The sequence below is a fragment of the Balaenoptera borealis genome, assembly GCF_965194805.1.
Source record: "Balaenoptera borealis genome assembly, chromosome: 1".
NCBI lineage: Eukaryota > Metazoa > Chordata > Mammalia > Artiodactyla > Balaenopteridae > Balaenoptera > Balaenoptera borealis.
In genome coordinates this window covers 163,614,349-163,635,332 of record NC_138860.1, presented here as the reverse complement: position 1 = coordinate 163,635,332, position 20,984 = coordinate 163,614,349, and the positions used below count along the sequence as shown (strand labels likewise).

The 20,984-nt window shown below is 45.7% G+C and overlaps 1 protein-coding gene across 1 annotated transcript in view; it reads right to left on the bottom strand.

Moving 5' to 3' along the window:
- Positions 1–20,984, bottom strand: part of INPP5B (inositol polyphosphate-5-phosphatase B) — a 43,314-nt gene that overhangs the window by 18,800 nt on the left and 3,530 nt on the right. The window contains 5 exon segments of the mRNA XM_082387651.1: positions 1,063–1,230; positions 2,753–2,849; positions 16,231–16,434; positions 16,437–16,619; positions 20,760–20,870. Coding sequence (XP_082243777.1) covers positions 1,063–1,230; positions 2,753–2,849; positions 16,231–16,434; positions 16,437–16,619; positions 20,760–20,870 — 763 coding nt within the window.

Below are 20,984 nucleotides of genomic sequence, written 5' to 3'. Positions count from 1 at the left end.
GTGGAACCTAGAAGAATAGTACAGATGAACCGGTTTGCAGGGCAGAAATAGAGACACAGACGTAGAGAACAAACGTATGGACACCAAGGGGGGAAAGTGGGGGTGGTGGGATGAATTGGGAGATTGGGATTGACATATATACACTAATATGTATAAAACAGATAACCAATAAGAACCTGCTGTATAAGAAAATAAATAAAAAATTCAAAAATTCAAAACTAAATAAATAAATAATAAAAAGATCTGGCAGAATCCTGCACCCTTTATTCATGTAACTTTCCCTCATCTTGCCTAAAAAGATTACCAAACACTAACTTCCTGACTAATTTCAATTCAAATGACGTTCTTCAAAGGCCCCAAATGATCAAGGGATACACCGAAGGATAAGCAAAAATCAGGATCGCTCTCCTTCTTCTGCACACGTGTATCTCTTTAAATATTTCTGCAACCATTTGCAGGTTGTGTCACTCCCACTACACCACACCTCCCACAGTGCCTGGCCAGAAAAGGCACAGAATAAATGCCTGCTAAGGAAGAGTGAAAGGAATCATTCATTTAGAAAATGATGGGAGGGACTTCCCTGGTGGCGCAGTGGTTAAGAATCCGCCTGCCAATGCAGGGGACACAGGTTCAATCCCTGGTCTGGGGAGATCCCACATGCCGTGGAGCAACTACGCCTGTGAGCCACAACTACTGAGCCTGTGCTCTAGAGCACACGAGCCACAACTACCGAGCCTGCACGCGCTGCAGCTACTGAGCCCACGTGCCGCAACTACTGAAGCCCACGCGGCTAGAGCCTGTGCTCCGCAACAAGAGAAGCCACCGCAATGAGAAGCATGCGCATCACAATGAAGAGTAGCCCCCGCTCACTGCAACTAGAGAAAGCCTGCGCGCAGCAACGAAGACCCAACGCAGCCAAAAAAAGAAAAAGAAAAAAGAAAATGATGGAAGGGATTCTGTACAGGATTTGCTTTCAAATCCAGGGTATGGGGGAAGTGCTTAAATTTCAGAGAGGTGAGTGATCATTTTGCTGTGGAAACAGTCTAAGACCCAGTGAGCTACCTGAAGTTCTGGATATAGGTATAATCCTCTTCTTTCTGCATTAGATGTGATTTCACGATTGTATCTCGCAGTCCAAACTTCTGCATGGATAAAATATGAGCCTTGTCTGATACTGTGACAGTGGAGGAGCGAACCATGTCAGTTATTTCAGATTTGGACTTATTCTGTCTAGAAAAACAAAAAAAAATATTTTTATTAAAAAAAATTTTTATCATATTTTGATGAGTCCTCCTTGACAAAGTACATGAATATAAAGCTAGAAGTTTCCACACATCAGCATCTGAATTTCAGAAGACTACAAAGGCTAAAGTAAAACTTATTTGCTAAAACAACACTATTTCTATGTAGAACAAAGTAAACTTATATGTTGTTGATTGTATAGTACATTGGTCCAGAGATCATAAGTTTGTAGAATCTCAGACCAGAAGGAGACCTGGAAGATAATCTAATCTGATCCCTTCATTTTTCAAATGAGAAAAATGAGACCCAGCATCGTAAATGATTCATGCGGCTGGATGGCAGCAGAGTGTGAATCAGAACTCGGTTTAGACAGTGCTCTTTCTGGACCCTGGGCCTCACGTAACAAGACTATAGAACTATCTAGATCTTTTGACTTGATAATTCCCCTGAATCTCTATTCCACAGGAATACCTGAAATAGAAAGGCAATGAAAATTTATATTTTATTATTATTTGTGTAGTTTTCATAGGCATACTAAAAATTATTCAAATGCCAACATTTAAAGTTAAGCAAAATTTGACATATGTACATAACAGAATCCTAATAAATGCTCAGAAAACTTTTGTTGAAGATTACTTAATGAATTAAGATACATAAAACACTTGAAACAATTTCTGACATTGAATAAATGCCACTAAAGTGCTTAATTTTAGATCGTCATGTACATACTAATTAAAACTATGTAAAATGCATCTATGTATATCAGGAAGGCTCAAAAGTGAACTGAGAATGATAGATTTAGCTACGTTTAAAGTCCAGGGATTGTTCATTACTGTTTAAGTGTGTAATTTAAATATTGACACAAATAAGTTTTTATCTCGACCAGATGATTCCAGCTATGACCAGTAGGGGGCACTGGAGCACACACTAAATATAACAGCATCAGAAAAAAGAAAGTAAATAAAAAAGGGGAGGGAGATGCAAGAGGGAAGAGATATGGGAACATATGTATACGTATAACTGATTCACTCTGTTATAAAGCAGAAACTAACACACCATCGTAAAGCAATTATACTTCAATAAAGATGTTTAAAAAAAAAAAGGGGGAAAAAGAAGTATCTTCAGAGTCAGGAAACTCCTAAAAGAATGGGAGGGAGAAATCAAATGTTTCTAATCTACATTTCCGCGGTAGGGTTAGACTGCCAGTTTCAAATCCTAGATCTGCCACTTGCTAGCTCTGGATCTTGGGTGAGTTATATAACATCTCTTCTTCACCTGTTTCCTTAGCTGTGAAACAGAGAAAATAAGGGTATCTACCTCTTAGGTTAAAGGAAGATAATCCATGTAAGTGTATGATGCCTGGCACACATAGTAAATGCTCAATAAATGCCTAACATTTCCTAGGCCAGCGACTGCGGGACAATGGACATCGTGCACAGCAATGGCCTCAGTTCTACAGTGAGGAAAACCTCAGCCCTAAGAGGCACAAGTGAAGGGAGAGCTGCATTACCTTGGGAGCAAGTTTTCTGGTTTATCCTGACCCCGGGAGCTTCGGTCCACAAGCAGACCCTTCCCATCTGGTCTCGGCTCATCAAAGGAAGAATCACCTAAGGGGAGGAGGAAGGAATTAAAACATACTTACATATGCTTTACCATACAGACCACAGCTTCTCAAACTGTAGTCTGGGAATGACTGGTGGTTTACATATTGCTTGAAACCATAGGAAAGGCCTAGGCTGGTGTCTGGATGAAGCTCCCAGAGAGCAGGACGGAGAGGGGGAAAAAAAGTATTTCATCCAGATGTCTTTACTACTGAAAACATAACTGTCCCAGCTAGTTTGACCCCCTTTTCTTGGAGACGGAGTGCATTATAGAAGGAACAAAGCTAAGAAATCTGCAGACCTAAGTTCTATCACCAGCTCTGCTATTTATTAACCTTTTGACTTTGCGCAAACCATCTAACCTCTCCTGATCTCAGTAACTTGACCTGTCCTGCCTTCCTCTCAGGCTTATCATAGGGATCGAATAGTTGCCACATGAGTAAGCACTTTGAAAGCCACGCAACATATTATAAAATATAACGTAACGATGTTATTACCATTTACTGCAAGTGAGACAAATTCCGAGGAGGAAAAAGGCAAGGGTCAGAGAAGTAAAATTGGGAAGGCCCTAAGTGCTTGCCATTGTCAATGTAGCGCCTTGAAAACCAAGGAGCCCAAGAACTTGCAACAAAGAAATATTTGGGGAAAGTTGTTAAATCAAGACCAACTGGAAGAGGAAAATCAATCTGCCAATTTACTGTTTCTGTGCTCCTTAAAAGCCAGATCCCTTGTCAACAGGGAACAGCATGAAGAGGCCACAGAAAGATGCTGCTTCGATCCACCAGGTACAAGGAGCACCAGGGGCATGAAACATCACTAAGGAATTCTGCTCTGAAGACTATTACTAAACATGGATTTGTCAACCATGCATTCACAAGAACGAGAAAAAACAAACCAACCCTTGGAATTGAAAAAGAAAACACAATCATTTGAAACATGAAAATAGTTACATTTCAATGCCTCCAATCAATCAACAAGGGCTTTCAATTTTGCTTCCTAAATTGCCTCTCAAATCAATCAATATACTCCTATCCCCAATATCACTATACTAGCCTAGGCTACCAACAATTCCCTGGAACTAGTTGAGAGAGACCTCAACTAGTCTCCCTGCTTCCTCTTTCAACCCACCCTCTCTAATCCAATCTCTACACTGTGGCCAGAGGATTTTTTGAAAAAATGACATGACTTAAAACCTTTTCAAAGCTCTCCATTGGATAAATCCAACCCCCTTAATACGGCTGCCAAGCCTCTTCCCAGTCTGGATCCTGCCCACCTCTCCAGCCACATCACTCACCACAGCCCCCTACCTCCTTGAACGCCATACTCCAAGTATACTAAAGTTACTGCAGTTATACAAAGGTCCCATCAGAAACCGACTTCCTTCTTCCTCACTCTGCTTTACATGGCTGGCTCCTACCCATCCTGTGGCCAGGAGTCAGCAAACTTTTTCTGTAAAGGGCCAGAGGGTAAATGTCCTAAGCTTTGCAGGCCACATAGTCTCTGCAACTATTCAACTCTGCCATTATAGTGTAAAAGCAGCTATAAGCATCAGTATGCCCATAAAACTGTATGGTCCCAGATGTTTACAGATTATATAATTTCCACGTCACAAAATGTTATTCTCTTTTAATTCTTTTCAAAAATTTTAAAATGTAGAACCTATTCTTAGCTCATGGGCTGTGCCAAAGCAGGCAGCAGGCTGGATCTGGCCCAGGGGACTGTAGTTAGCCAACCCCTGGTATAGGTACATCTTAGAGGCCATTTCTTCCAAGAAGCCTTCTCTGATTCCTCCCAAACTGGTCAGATGCCCTGACACAGATGTTCCCATAGCTCCCTGTACTTCTCCCACAATAGGCTTGATTGCTGTGTGTTGTAACTGTCTCCCCACTTAGCCAGTAAGCCTACTGAGGACAAGACTATGCCTTAGTACTAAACCATTTGATATTAAATCTTATATATATTCATCGGTTTATTGCATGCTATTTCCGCTAAAGTGTAAGCCCCATGAGGTGGGGACTTTGTCATCTTTATGCTATTTCCCAGGGACCTGGAGCAGCACAGGTGCATAGCAGGTACTCAAGGCGTCAAATGCAAGTATCAGGAAACTTAAGTTGAAGTCTAGCCCTACCATCATCTTCCTGTGTGACAAGTTACTTCCTTTCTTCGTGTCTTACTTTCTTCATCTATAAAGTAGGTACTTAAAAAATATCTCATAGGGCTTTACAACGTGCAACGGCAAACTCAGGAATAACGCTTAGGTGTTGTTTCTGCATGTCAGTGCTTTCTGAGGACTCCGTCAGGCCATCTCCTGGGGACAAGTGGTTTGTCCCTGTGGACTCGGCTTCTGTCCAGGAGTGGGCAGTGTACTGACTGGAAAACCACCTTGCTGACCTGCGTCCCGTTGATGCCCCGACCCCGTATCTTTCTCTGGACTCCGTCCAGCAAGAACTAGAACATCTTCATCCATGACTTCATGTAAGGAAATGTTAAGGCATGGTTGGGGGGATTTCCAGCCACAGGGCAGTCTTCTCGGAATCTCTTCCCTCCTGAATCTGGTACGGAAGCCGGCTGTCAGCAGCTCTTTACCAAGTTTACCATCGCACAGCCCCACGGTCCCCTCTCCGGGCCACAGCTTCCTGCCCTTCCTCCTCTTCTGCTTCCCTACTCCCACGCTGCCCTTTTTCCAACCTCAGACCTGCAGTCCCTTGTCACCCAATCGAAGACGTGACATCAGGGATTTTTTTCCTTTCTTCCCATGTTCGGTCACCAAGTCCTACAAATCGTCTCTCCTAAATATTTTCATACCTGAACTTCTCTCCTATCCCTACTGCCATGCCTTAGTTTGGGCCCTTACTATTTCTGGAGAGCACAGTCAGTGATTTCCCTGCCGCCATTCTCACCCCCTCCAGTGCATACTGACAACCTCTAGAAGAAAACACAAATCTGAGCAGGTCTTTCCTGTGTGTAAAATCCCTTAATAACTTCTAAAACGTTTGTAGTAAAACCCAAACCTCTAAGTATTACATACAAGGACCTTTATCATCAGCCCCAGACTACCTCTCCAGGCCCATCTTCCACCCCCCACTCAAACCACTCCTCTCTCACCCCCCATCCAGTCACATCAGAACCATTTATCTTTTTAAGGGAATTCCCTGGCAGTCCAGTGGTTAGGACTCTGGTTAGGCGCTTTCACTTTCACTGCCGAGGGCATGGTTTCGATCCCTGGTTGGGGAACTAAGATCCCACAAGCCGCGCAGCGACTGGGGCGGGGGGCAACCATTTATCTTTTTAAATGTTGCCTCTTCACCCCACCCCTGATGCTGGGTATAGTGTAACCACCCCTCAAACCCACCTTCACGTATCGAACTTCAAACTCGCCCTTCAAGACTCAGCTCAGGGGTCATCTCCTTCGAAAGCCCTCTCTGGCCCTCTCCTTCTACTCTTACATACCCAGTGCTTACTTCTATCAAGGCATTTATCATAATTGTAACCATGCTTATTTAATTTTATTTGGCCGAGCTGCGCAGCATGTGGGATCTTAGTTCCCCAACCAGGGATCGGACCCGGCCCCGGCAGTGAGAGCGCCAAGTCCTAACCACTGGACCGCCAGGGAATACCCTGTAACCGCGTTTAACTCTTTTTATCAATCTTTCCTCTTTAGCTAGACCACAGGCTTCTGGGAGCAGGGGCTAACGTTCTTCTTCTGTGGCCCCTGGCTTACGGCAACATGAAATATAGCAGGCAGTCAGTAAACACACACAGAGCAAACAACCTCAGGGCAGGGGTTAAGCTCACAGTCATTTCTGGGTGCTTTCTGATGACCACCTTTCACACCTACAATTGAAACCATTTCTGAGTAAGAGCCTACCTAATAGGTCAACCAGAGTGACAACTGCAGCTTGATCTGGATGTACAGAAGTAGAGAGTGCTCCATTTCTCTTGCGAATTCTGTGCATTGCAGTGCACATCTTACAGAACCCAAACCCCTCTCACATGCCCGGCTAAACAGGTAACACTGACCCTGGAGGTTCCTTCCTTCGCCCAGGCAGCACTATAACCTAATACAGACCCACAATCCCTTATCTGAAACCCTTGCGGCCAAGTGTATTTTGGAATTCAAAACCTGGGACATTTTAGGAAGGTAATACATAACCTGTACCGTGTTATACAGCACCACAGCAGTCAGAGGCAACATCCAGAAACCAATAACGTTAGTAGTTCCTCAGTGCAACTCATGAGTAGTAACACTTAGGGGGATAAATAAAGCCTATAAATAGTCTCCTGTCAGTTCAAGCAAATGTTACTGCCAAATTGAGCTTGGGCCAAATTTACAAAAAAATATTTATTTTCCACCTTCAGAGCTTTTAGGACTTCAGAAATGCTGATAAGGAATTAAAGGTGGTAGTTAAGAGTGTGGCCTATATGCATCAGAAAGGATTGAAATATATGTCTATGTACATATATACCACATGTTTATAAATACACATATATAAATTTACACAAATACATATACAGATGGGAAAGTCTGGAAAGTATACACTGAACGTCAACAGTAGTCATTTCTCGGTGATAGGATTGCTTTTTCTTTTTGCTTATAGGTACTTTCAAAGTTAGCTAAAATAAGATGTATTTATATATATGTATATATAAATGCACTATAATTATATATATAATATATATAAGATATATATAAAGATATATTATATATATAAAAGATATATATATATATATATCAATATATCACTATATACAGGCTTTGGAGTCAGACTTAGATTCCATTTCTGGCCCTGCTACTTACTAGCTGTATGACCCCGAACAAGTTATCTCACTTCTCTAAGCTTCTGCTTCCTGAACTGAACAAAGACAACAGTATCCACCTCCTATGGCTGCTGTCTTCTTTTCTATGGTTAATCGAGGCCACCCCTCACTGCATGGCCAAAAGGTCCTCTAGAAGCCAAACCAGACCTGGTGAAGGCCCAGATCCACAAAACAAAGACAGGAGGCATGGCCTCCATTTCAATGTTTCATAGCCAGGCCTGCCACTGACTGGGGGTCTGGGCTTTTCCAAAAACATGACATCACACGAGAAAAAGCAAATTCAAACCAAAACCCAAGTACTCTATTTCTTTTGAGAATTGCCCAAGAGGCAGCAACATTATTTCTTAATTCAATGGCTCCTTCTGTCTCCTCCTCCTGCTCTGCTTCCCCGTTGCAGGTCCCCCAGTTATTTATAGGTACTCCCCAAGATCCAGACCAGCACTAACCAATAGATGATGGAAATGTTCTACAACTGCACTGCCCAAAACAGTAGCCACTAGCTACACTTGAACAGTCAAAATGTGGCAAGAGTGAATGAGAAACTGAATTTTTTATTTTATTTACCTAGAGTAAATTTAAATAGCCACATGTGGCTAGAGGCTACAATACTGGCCAGTGCAGCTCTAGATCTTGTTCTTCTCTTCTACAAGAACCATCAGCCATCACAGTCAATTCTAAACAGAGCTATCCAGCTGTGCCTGAGTTCAGGCCCTGCACTGTCCACTGGGGACTTCTACAAGATGCTCTGTGCACGGGTGGGTCCCAGGTAAAGCTGTGCTGTGACCTCTGGGCCTGCCCCAGAGCTCTCCCTGCTGTCACCAGCACCATCATCACTCTGTCAGCCTGGTTTGCCACCCTGCCCTCCGCTTACCCCTCTCCTTAGGCCCCCAGAGCCAGTCAGCCACCCATCTCTCCGTTCTCACAGCTGCCTTCCTCCAGGCCATCCTCTCCTCACCTGTTACCTCAAGAGCCTCCCAACTAAGAGATCTTCCTGCTTCTCCCTACCCGATGTACCAATTTTGTCTTTGGACTTGGCCAGATTAGACCCTGATTTCATCTCTCCCTGCTCTAACACTTTCAGTATTACACCACTACTTGCAGGTGAAGGTCCGAACTGGTTGGACTGACACAAGAGGCCCTCTGCAAACTGGTCCTGCTCTCTCTCACCATCCACCTCCCAAAGACAGCCGATTCTAAACAGACAGGTTCCCCATGCACGCCGCCCTCACTCTGACTTTCTGGCCCCTCTGCTTCGAAGTCCAGCCTCAACTCCTCCACCCTCCATCACCAAGCCCTCCTCAACCACACTAAAGCTCGGCAGTCATTTCTCCGAATTCTGAACGCCTTCCTGTCTATATGACTTGTCTGGAACTTTAAGGGAAATTAGAGTGTTTTTGGAAAAGCCCTGTGGCTTTGGAATAAAATGACCTAGACATTTCACTGGCTCCATCCATAACCTCATAGGAAACCTCAAGCAAATTAATTTGTTTCCTCATTTGTAAAGTGAGGATAACACCACTGAACTTACACAGAAGCCAAGAGGATAAACAAATGAAATTCTTAATGGGTCAAGAGCCTCGCACAATGCCTGGCACACCGCACATACGCAGGAACGGTTAGCCTCTCCCCTCTGCTCTACTGCTCCTCACCCCCCACTGCTTTGATAATAATGACTGCCATTTATCAAGTCCCCTCTAATAGCTAGGCTTGTGCTAAGTGCTTCACGTGTTATTTCTGATTATTGGCCTCCTTTTACAAATAAGGCTATTGAGGCCCAGAGCAGGTAGCAGACATGCCCAAGGACACAGAGCCAGGCCAGTAAATGGTGCAGCTGACATTAAAAGCCAGATCTGCTAGACTCCACAGCCTCCCCTTTTGCCAACATGAGCACAACATCTTCAATAAAACTATAAACTCTTAGGGGTAAGTACTATATGGAGAGAAGGATTAAGTCCGTTTGGATAATAAAGCCAAAGTACCACCACGGTCTCCACGGGTTGTGTAAGTGTGTGGCTGTCACTACGGGGTGGACATCATGTCCTGCCCTTCCTGAGCATCTACTAGACGGGTCTCGGAGGCGGTGTCCCTTCTCATCTCCTCAGTCACTGGCCTGGGCGTCCCATTTCCAGCACACTAGAAGAACTTGCAAAACCATGTGAGCAAATTACCCGGCAGTTCAAACGAGCAGGATTAATGCTTCTCAATGCTGTGTACACACCACCAGGGGGCCGTCCCATGGCCTCTCCAAGACAGGGCAACACATACCAGTAAGAGATTCGTTCACTTTACAAGGAGATAAACAGACCCCGATTCAGCTACCCAGAATCCAAGTCAGGCTGCGTTAACGATAACGATGATAGTAATATTACCATGAATAATATTAATAGCAAATACTTAAGGCTTACTGCATGCCGGGCATAGTTTTAACCTCTATACGTATATTTAATCTTCACAACTCCTCCATGAGGTATGTGGCATTATTATCACCACTTTACAGACTGAAATAAACACAGAGAGGTTAAGTAACCTGCCCAAGAACACACAGCTAATAAATGGTACAGCCAGGATTCAAACCCAGGGAATCTGGGTGAAGAGACTGTGCTCTTAATCAAAAACTATATTAACTATCAGAAAAATGTGGGGTTCAGAAAGCATTTCTGGCAGAGGAAATAATTTCAGCACAAAGAGACGGCATTATGATATGCTCAGAAATAAGTAACAAAAAGTAGTATAAATAAGTAGAAATGAAAAGTTTTGTTTGAGGAGCATCAGGGGATACAAAAGAAGAGTGCTGGGGTTAGGGCTCAAGCATTAGATTCAAACAGACGACCTGAGTTCTATTCTGTCACTGACCTGGTGAGTGATCACAGGCATGTCACCTACTCTCACCAAGGCTCAGTCTCTCCATCTGAAAAATGGACATTCTCTTACAGAACTTATGTGCTCAGGGTAAGGCCCACAGACCCACAGTAAGTGCTTAATAACTGTTAACTGCTAATGATAATAGTCATAACAGTAATCAATTTTTATTTATAAATACAATTTTATTTTTTTAATTTATTAGGAATAGATTTTTATTATATGTAAGGCCAAACTGTAAGACTTTGAATGCCACGTGGGGTTTGGATTTGACTCCAAAGGAGAGCTAAGTACATAGCACACACTGGGCAGGGATCTCTTGAGAGAAGCCCATAGCACGGGGCACCCAGCATTAAAAAGAATGGAAAGAGCCAATGATTCCTGTTTCAGCCTGGCTACCACCCCAAATAGTTCTGTTACTTTCGTAAAACTCAAATAACCGGGGACTTCCCTGGTGGCGCAGTGGTTAAGAATCCGCCTGCCAATGCAGGGGACGCAGGTTCGAGCCCTGGTCCGGGAAGATCCCACATGCTGCGGAGCAACTAAGCCTGTGAGCCACAACTACTGAGCCTGTGATCTAGAGCCCGTGAGCCACAACTACTGAGCCCACGCACCACAACTACTGAAGCCCGCGCACCTAGAGCCCGTGTTTCGCAAAAGAGAAGCCACCGCAATGAGAAGCCCGCACACCGAAACGAAGAGTAGCCCCCGCTCGCCGCAACTAAAAAAGAAAGCCCGCGTGCAGCAGCAAAGACCCAACGCAGTCATAAATAAATAAATAAATAAATTTTAAAAATCAAATAACCATGCTTCTTAGTCCCTTCCTTCCTTTCCTCCTTCCCTCCCTCCCTCCCTCCCTTTTCTTTCTCTCTTCCTCACTTTCTTTTCATTTTAAACATTTCTCATAATCTCATGGCTTTAAAAAAAGTACCACAGATTTTAACAATTAACATGGGCAGAGACATCTCTAAAAACGCATCCCATGCCCTGCAAACCTGTTAAGCCCCGGACTCAGAATCCAAGTTGTCCCCTGTGCAAATCCAATTTAGGTTAGCAAGGACTAAATATCACTAGTTTAGCTCAAAGAGAAAGACGACGACTGTGCAATTACTTTTCAGCCACAGGCTGCAGTGGTCACAGGCTACTGGAGACATGACTTTTTCCTCCAGGCTCTCTCTTCACTGGGCCTTCTGTGAACTGTCTGTGGTCTGGTGATAAAGCTGAAAGAGAAGTGGCAAGAGCAAACCAGGAAGGGTTGGGGGTAGAAAGAAGTACAGAGCCCGCTTAAAGAGGAAGGGGGCAGGCGTCCTTCAGGCAACAAAGCACTCGGGCTAGGAAATGTATGGGTCTAGAGAGTTCGAAAGACAACAGATTTTTGAGCACCTACTGATGTACGAGGCATTAGGCTGGCATTTGGGGAGGAGAGAGGACGCAAAATACGAAAAGCAGCAAGTTCGAGCCTGTAAAAATGTAGCTGAATGAACAGCCAACAAAGAGATGAAAAAGCAGACGGTTTTACCCAGAAATAATAAGCAGTCGGGTTTGAAGTAAGAGGAAATGAAGGTGAGCTGGGGAAGATAAGACTTGAGAAGGGGGGCTGAGGCCAGGCCACGCAGGACTTGAATGCCACGCTGAAGAATCTGAACTTTATTCCTCAGGCTACAAGGGGTGGCGCAGCATTCACGTTCACAAACAAAATAGTTACATTCTAAGGCGAGCCCCAGGGAGGAGGAGACAGGGGAGGAAGACTTGTAAGGACACCACTGCACTAGTTCAAGTAAGAGGATACCAACATGAACTATGAGGATTTAATTTTTTTTTTAATTTTCAAAAAATTTTTAAATTGCAGAAGAAGAATGGACAGAATTTGGTTATTAGACATAGGAGAGGGAAGAGTCAAGGATGACTGAGGTTTTTAGGGATTATATTGACAGAAAAGAAACTGGAGGGAGGGAAGGAGTGAGGAAGAGAATGAACGTAGCAATTTGGAAGAAACCAGCCTAGGAAAGGCCCTGAAGAGGGCAGCCAGTTTCTAAGCTCTTAGAGGTGGGCATTTGCAATTCCTAAATGTGCTTCCCAGAGGAAACCACCCCTAAATGAGCATTCCTTCGGTCCTGTGAGACCTTCTAGAAGGCAAACATTCACTCCCATTTTACAGATGGAAGAGAGGAAAGTCAAGACACATGTCCAGTATGATACCAAGGTGCAGTAACAAAAATAAAAATTAAAGTATCCAGCCACGTAGACATACACTTTGTTCAAATCCTCATCATTCACATTTGGAGCTTTAGTTCACATACGCACCACTTGTAAAATCTACAAGTTTGTTACAGTAGATTTTAAGCAGCAAAGAAAACAAGTGAGCCAGTGAGCTTCTATGTCCCAAAACTGTCTTTCTGCTAATAAATATTGATGTCTCCCTCTTCCTGAACCTTCTGTCCCCGAGGACTTTTCTGTGCAAAACGCCCCTTCTAAGTGAACGTTTGTGGGTCACCTCGCTTGCTCTAGGCTCCCACTGTAGAATTCCACAACAAACTGTTTTCTGAAGGAAAGAAAAGTCTTCAGGGGGTTCTCCTGTTCTAGAAACAAACACAAGGTTAGATGCGATGAAGAGGGAAACGGAGAAGGGAACAACAGAAGGAGGAAGAAAAAGGAACACCGTTCTCTTTTGTTTAAAGGAACAAAGTGGGCCAAATTAAATTGCTTACGAGCCTGCAGAGCTTCCCACAAAGGTGGAGATGATGGGCAAGATTTCCACGTGTAGGATAATCATCTAGGAAAATTCATTTTCTCTGTGCTAAAAGGGTACGTCAGTCACACAGACTTTACGTATTAAGAGACTGACTAACCCAGGGGCTGTTTTTCTGACATTCTCACTGGCTTCTGCCCTGGTAATCTAGGTTACCCTTTATGCTACCCTGAGTTATAAATAGCATTCATTTCCTTTCTCAGGCCAGACAGATTTTAATGCTTTATTTCTTGGGTCCAAGGGAAAAAATACTCATAGCACATCTCATTCTGAATTTGAGTTACTACCAAGCTACTTCGCTTTCAATCAGCCATGGAATAAGAAAACCACTTCAAAACATCAAAATTTATTCGTTGTTGCCATGTTGTTAAATTAGCCCAGAAAAGCCCAATGGGACTTCTGAGTAGCTGTTTCCTTTCTAGTACCTAGCTCAGAATCCTTCAGAACACAGCTCCAAGTCTTTGCATGTGTCTGGGATGAGGCAGGTGAATATTTTACACAATGACATGGGTGAGTACTGAGCCCGATGAAGGATTCCCCAAGGGATAAGAGGACCTTCAGTTGTTAGACAGAAACAGGAAGGCATTTCTCCTTATTTCTTTTTAAGGAAAGAAAAAGCTACACCAAGAAGAGCAGTTAAATAAGTGAAGAAGCAGAAAAGCCCCTACTTACAACAGCTACTTGTCTGAGACCCATGCAAGGTCTGGGAGTCTGAAGAGGCCAAGAGAATCAGATGGAACAGCCTGCCACTTGACCAGAAGCTTTACATCTCACTTCAGCATCACAACTTAGCTCAAAGATCCTGGTCTGAACCCGAAATGACACCAACCCCAATCTAAAACTTCTGCATTTCACTTTTCTGCAATTCCTACCAAGCTTGGCTTGACACTCCTGAATGCAGGAAAGACAAATCAAGGAAAAGAACGGACATTTTTGGAGAGATGCATCCAAGTGAGATCTTTCCTTTCTCTACCAAGACAAAGGCAAGGACTGAAAACCAGCTTCACTTTGCCCCCCAAATACCTAGGCCTCTGAGGGGCTCTTACCCTTGGCTCGCCTCACAAGGTCCCCCGTCCTGCTGAGCCGATCCCACACTCTCTTACCTCTATGAATCATCAGATCCGTCTCTGTCAGACTGTCAGCTCTTTGGGGAAGCCCTGTTTATCCTGATGTGCATCACAAACAGCATTTTAAAGCAGTCTTTGAGTTGGTTCCCTGGGCTATCAGGAAGTGGGAATTTTGATCATGTGCATATAGGAAGCATCAAATTCGCTATCTGTTGCCCTTGGGGTTCAGGGACATCCAGAGGAGGCCCAAAGGGTTCCCCCAACCTGTTGTAGATGATGTGACTCTCCTCTGAGGCCAAAGTAACTCTGGAAGCAGAGCTGACCGAAACAGAACTGGGGGCTTGGTGCCATTTCTTACCAATTTTAACATGAGCAACTTAGCATTTAGTAGTGTAACCCCACGTATTGTAGGTATTACGATGGGGACAAATCATTTCAAATTAAAAATGAAACCAAAACCTTGACAGTAACTCCTCACCAGCAAGTGGCTAGTTTCGGATTTTTGAAAGGTTACAGAAGATTCTGAGATCACTTTGCATTTATCACCCAGCGGCAGATAACTGCTTCAGAGCTGTCCCGACTTCTCACAGAAGACTTCCCTCTACTTAGGAGATGAGGCGCTCCGACAGGCTCTGGCGTGCTGGCTGAGAAAACAGAACCCACCTCTTTCTGCTGCCATCGAGCCTGTCCTCTGCCAACTGTCTGGACGCTCCCCTTTCGAAGGGGCAAAGGGAAGATATGTACTTAATCTTAAGCTCTCACTTGTCCCAGTACCAGAGCCCAGAATGTCATGGAAACTGATGCAACAGCTCTCTCAAGGTCAGCCCTTCAAATGAGCTAAGCCCATGAGAGATGCAAACTATCAGCACCATCGTGTGCTGCGACTGCACCTTGCAGAGGCTGCAATGAAGGAAAAGCACAAGCACGGAGGAAGTCCTTTGCTCGCTTAGTTTCCTCCCATTTTACAAACTTGTGCAACGTGCTATTCCCCCAGCCCCTCATAGTTTCCGAGCCTTTTAAGAGCAAGTGGAGCGCCGGCCCACACTTACACGGCTACTTGACAGTTCCCTAGCAAATGGCTGAGAAAAGGGGCACAAGTGGGTACTAGTGGTCATGCCAAAGCTCAGACGTAACAGGGGCTGCATGGGCACACCCAGGAGAAAAAAAATACCAGGGAGCCCCGGGCAGAAAACCTAGGAACTAGACAGAAAACAGAGGTCTGCAGGTCCTCCCAAAGCACCAGCCTGACCCAAATTTCAGCCCTGGGCCTCTCACTCTCCAGAAGACAACCTCCTGCTCAACAATTGGCCTTTTGTGCTGCACAAAGTTATCCACCAAGGGCTGGGTGGAAAAAAAAAACCTAATCCCCTTCACCTGTAACCTCACTGTGGCCTCCAGGCCCAGGGTGGACAGGGCTCTCCCGGACTCCGGGTCTGCACACAGCCCAATGTCTCAGAGGGGCTGAGGACCGACAGGAGAGCCAGGCAGCCCCAGTACACACACCAGTCCTCACCCAAAGGAAGGCTCTGTCATGCGGAGTGCACCTCCACACAAGTCAAACTCGAAGGTCAGGATGGAGAAACTGAGGCTCAGAGAGGGGCAGCCACCCGCCCCAGGTCACACAGCGAAGTCAGGAACGGAGCTTTACTACTACCACAACCCCGGCCTCGGGATTCCTGAGTACCCCACTGGCCCCCGCCTGCCCGCATCACGCCCGGCTAAGAATAACTAACATCCCCACAGCACTTCAGCCCCAATGTCTCCGCCTCCGTAGGGCCAGGACCTTGGTCTTTGCCCCGAGCGTCCGCCAGCCAACCCACAGATCCTGCCCGCCCGAGGGTCTGGCCCGCCACCGCCCCAGATCCCCAGCCCAGCGTCCCACCGCCCGCCGGACCTGCAGATTCGCTCTCCCGAGAGCCGGCGGCGGCGGACATTTCTCTGCCTGCTTCCTCAAGCTCTTCATCACGCCGCCCGGAGCCCCGCCCCCCCGTTCCACCCCCCCAGAGGGGCCCGCCCCCGCGTGCCACCCTCGCCAATCGAAGGCCGGTCTGCTCCATAGCTCCGCCGCCAAAGAGAACGGGGCCCGCCCCTGAAGCCTGGCCCTCTCCAATCCCCTTCGCGCCTTCCGAGACCGATACCTGCCTCCGCCAATTATAGCACGCCCGGGCCGGGTGCCCGCGGCTGACTTCCAGCCGCGCGGCGTGGGCGACTCGGGCTCCGGCTCCTTGCGCCTGTATCGAGACAGCCACAGAAACTTAGGATCCAGGGCCGCGGGGTCGAAACCTGTGGAAGGAAAAAGGAGGGAACACTGAGCCACGGACTTGAAGAGCCGGTTCCACCTCCGCAAGGTTGTCTGTCCGTGAGCAAATCGCTCAGCCTCTCCGGGGAGGCTCCAAGCCTGTTTCCCTGGCGCACAGTGTGGGCCTGAGATTCAAATACAATAATAAATATGAAAACGAAAGTGCTGTACCAAGATAGACAAGCACCACTCCTGCGACCTGGTGGTAACTATGTGCCGAGGTCTATGCTTCACTTGTATATTACGTCCTTAATTCTCACAACTAACTTTACGAGTAAGGGAACGATTATCCCGTGGCAACTACTATCCCACGGCAACTGAGCTCAGAGAGGTGAAGTCTGAGGTCGCAGAGTGAGTGGCAGAGTGGGAACTCAAATAGATATTAGTACTAGGGAGCGGGTTGGGGGCTTTAACTACCCATAATCTCCATCAGCAACTCGCAAGCCTCTCCAAAAAACACACTCTAAGTAAAAGCAGTGTGCCTGCTATGAAATATGCCTTCAAGACGAGTCCTCTGGTTCCCTCTGAACAAGATTGCCACTCCTTCCTAGAAATTCTTGGGTCTTCTCTGCCTCTCACTCAAACCCAGGTCTGCCTGACTTCTAAACACTTGCTGTTTCCTATGCTATCCTGCCTGTTCTCCTTGTAGAACAGCATGAACCTGACCGAACTGAATTGGATTTGCAAGGGCAACATAAATGAAGAGACTTGGGTTGTAGGACTGACTATGGCACTGCCAGACACAGCTTTTAAATTATTTTCAGCAGTTACATGCTATTAACCCATCTGATCCTCACAAAACTCTTGGAGTAGTAAGGCAAGTTCATATTTCCACTGTACAAATAATAAAGCCAAGGCTCAAAGAAATAAAATATATTGTTCACATTCACAACTAGGAAGTGGCAGAGCTGGGATCTGAACTGAAATCTCTGGACTCCATGGGCTTTGGAGTTATAACCTGGGGTTCCAAACCTGGTCCTATTACTTCAATTGATGAATGACCTCGGGTAAGTTACTAAAATGTCAGTTTACTCTCTTGTCAGTTTACTCATCTGTAAAACAGGATACTCTTTAGTATTGCTCAAAAGACTAAACAGAAAAACATGGTTGTTGTGTGTTGTCTAGCTGTCTAGAAAAATATATGGCACACAGTAGGTACTCAATTAACGTTGGCTAATTCTTTCCTCTAACTGTGATCTTTTGACCAAGTCACTTCCACTCCCTGACCTTTTGTGCTGCACATTACCCACCAAGGACTGGGTGGGGAAAAACTCGTTCCTTTCACCTGTAACCTCATCCTGGACTCTGATCCTTTTATCTGTAAAATGCAAGGGTTGGGCAGGTGGATTTCCAAGAGTCTGTCAGCTCTGAGAGTCCCATCTCACCCACACCCCTCCCGGAGGAAGTCCACATCATGATAGCTGCTCAAAGAAGCTGAGTTAGTGCAGTTTGCCTGCTGGTTACCCCAGGTGTGGACCCCAGAAGGAAGAGCAGGGAAGGGAACCGACAGACAGATACCTAAGCCTAAAAGAGGGGAATTATCCTCGACTGCTCCCTCTCCTTCATTCTCACAGCCGGGCACCAAGCTCTGTTCATCCATTCAACAAATATATGTTAAGCGCCTACTACGTGCCAGGCACTGTTGTAACCACAGAGAGTAAAGTTGTGAACACAACCCAAACTCAGTGTTCCCGTGGTGCCTTCATTCTCATCGGTTTGATCTCTCCAGTCCATCCTCTCCTCCCCACCCCCATGACTGGGCCCTGGTCCAAGCCTCATTTTTTATGCCTCAACCACTGCAATACATTCCCATTGATCTCCCTGCTCTAGGTTCTCCCCTTCTGTACCAGTTGCCAGAGGAACTTTCCTAACGTGCAAATCCTGCCTCGTTATTCCTCAGTTTAAAGCTCCATCAGCTCCCCACAAGCTACAGGGCAAAATCCAAGCTCTTTGTTGGTTATTTAAGACCCTTCATGCGCTGTCTCTGCTGGCCTGTCCTGGTTCAGCTCATTCCACAGCCTCCTCCCACCCCAACTTCAATCCCACCCAGTTCTCTGCTCTTAACTCCGACTGTCTTTTTTCCCATGTTGGCTGCCTGGGAAAAAAACCTGACTCATCCTTCAAGTCTCAGCTTAAACATCACCTCCTACATGAAGTCTTCCCTGAGCAGTGTAGATGGGATGGGTTGGCATGAGTTTAGGATGAATTAGAGCAATACTCAAGAGCTCAGGCTCTGGAGGAGACTCTCTAATCCTGTCTAATCCTGGCTCTATTATTTACCAGCTCGGTACTCAGGTAAGGCATTTAACCTCCCTGAGCCTCAGTTCCCTCACCTGTAAAATGAACACACTGATAATACCTACCTTGAACGGCTGTGGTAAGGAAAATGAGATAATGTGCTGAAAAGTCCTCAGAACAGTGTCTAACACACAATAAGTCCACAATGAATGTTAGCTAAGGAAATATTTTCTGAGCTCCTACTATGTGCTGGGCACTTTCACATGTATTACCTCATTTAAGTCTCACAATTCCATGAGGAAGATATTCTTTACATATAGAAGTCTACAAACAAGCAAACTCATAGAAGAAGAGATCAGATTTGTGGTTACCAGAGGGAGGGATGAAGTGGGGGAAAAGGGGATTGGGTGAAGGCAGTCAAAGGTCCAAACTTCCAGTTATAAGATAAATAGGGAGTTCTCTGGTGGCCTAGTGGTTAGGATTCCAGGCTTTCACTGCCGTGGCCCGGCTTCAATCCCTGGTCGGGGAATTGAGATCCTGCAAACTGCATGGTATGCCCCCCCCAAAAAAGAAAGATAAATAAGTACTAGGGGTGCAACAACATGATACATATATTTAATACTGCTGTGTTATATGAAAGAAAGTTTTTAAGAGTGTAAATCATGAGTTCTCATCACAAGGAAAAAATATTTTTTTCTATGTCTTTAATTGTATATCTCTATGAGAGGATGGATGTTCACTAAACATACTGTGGAAACCACTTCGTGATGTAAGTGAAATCATTGTGCTGCACACCTTAAACTTACACAATGCTGTATGTCAATTAGAGCTCAATAAAACTGGGAGAAAAAAAAAAGTCTACAAAACCAAGGTTCAGAGAGGTGAGGTGGTTTGCCCAAAGTCACACAGCTAAAGACCAGCAAAGATAGGCTTCAAATGCAAGAGGTTGTATAGCTTCAAAGTCCATGCTCTTTGCTGTTACTACTATTATTACTTCTCCTACAACTACCAATAATAATCATAAAACAGGTTATCCTTATTAGTTGAAGGTTTGGAGATAAATTTCCCCTGCTTATAGGATCAACCCTTTAACTCGGCGTTCAAAGCTCTATAATCTTGTTTCCTTTTCCCACATTGCCCAGTTTGCATCAACAGTCAGTACCCTTCCTGCACACCAGGCAAACTAAGTTGGAGCCCCCAGACATTCAGGCTCCATGATGAGACCACGATAGAAGGGGAGCCCACCCCCAATTCCTGCAGAGCCAAGATGTTAGCTAGAAAGGAAATAAGTGACAGCGTTGGGTAAACAGCTAAGCCCCAGCACCTGGTGGCTAGAATTTGCATGTTCTCTGGCTGATTCTCTGCTCTGAACAAACTCTTCTTTACCTGCCTGGCTGATCGCCCAGTCTAAACAAATTCTGCCCTAGAGGCCACTAACTGCTCACTGTTAGGTTAAAGCTAGACCATTTTCTCAGCTGTGGTGGGGGACAGAGCAGAGTACAAGGGCAGGAGAGCTCTTATGACAGACTTCCTTTGGTTCTAGCTGTGGTTGTCAGGGAGAGGGAAGGTGGGCCTCTAGAAGCTGCTGACCCTGCTAACTTTTAAAAGATTCTGCATGAGAATCACAACTCACCCCGTGCAGCCCTGCCCAGAGCAAGGAGGGCAAAGGGGCCCTGCTGGAGTTAAAACTCGGGTCCAGAAACGGGAAAACAGAAATGCAAACACCGTGGCCGGCTGGTGGCCTGGGGGCACTGTGGCCTCGTGCCAGCAGCTTGGAGAGGGCACAGAAACTGTGGAGTGTAAGTCCAAAGGGTGCAAAGTCAACTGGTGGTGGGGAGGTCAGTGCCCAGCCCCCCCTTCCCCCGGGAGCCTGCGGTCTTACCTACCTGGACAGGCCCTGGCGACTTCCTGGAGAAATGTTCTGGTTTGTGAACCAAAGGGGAGCTGGAATACGAGGCTGCGCTCCGCTGTGTCCAGCTGGACGGTGACATCTGAGCCTGCACAGGGGAGGCAGGAAATGAGCCCTTGGCCTCCAGGATGCTTAGGTGCATCTTTAGGCTGGAGCCCCCAGCATGGAACGTCAACAGCCCAAGCTCCCAAAGCCCCTTTGG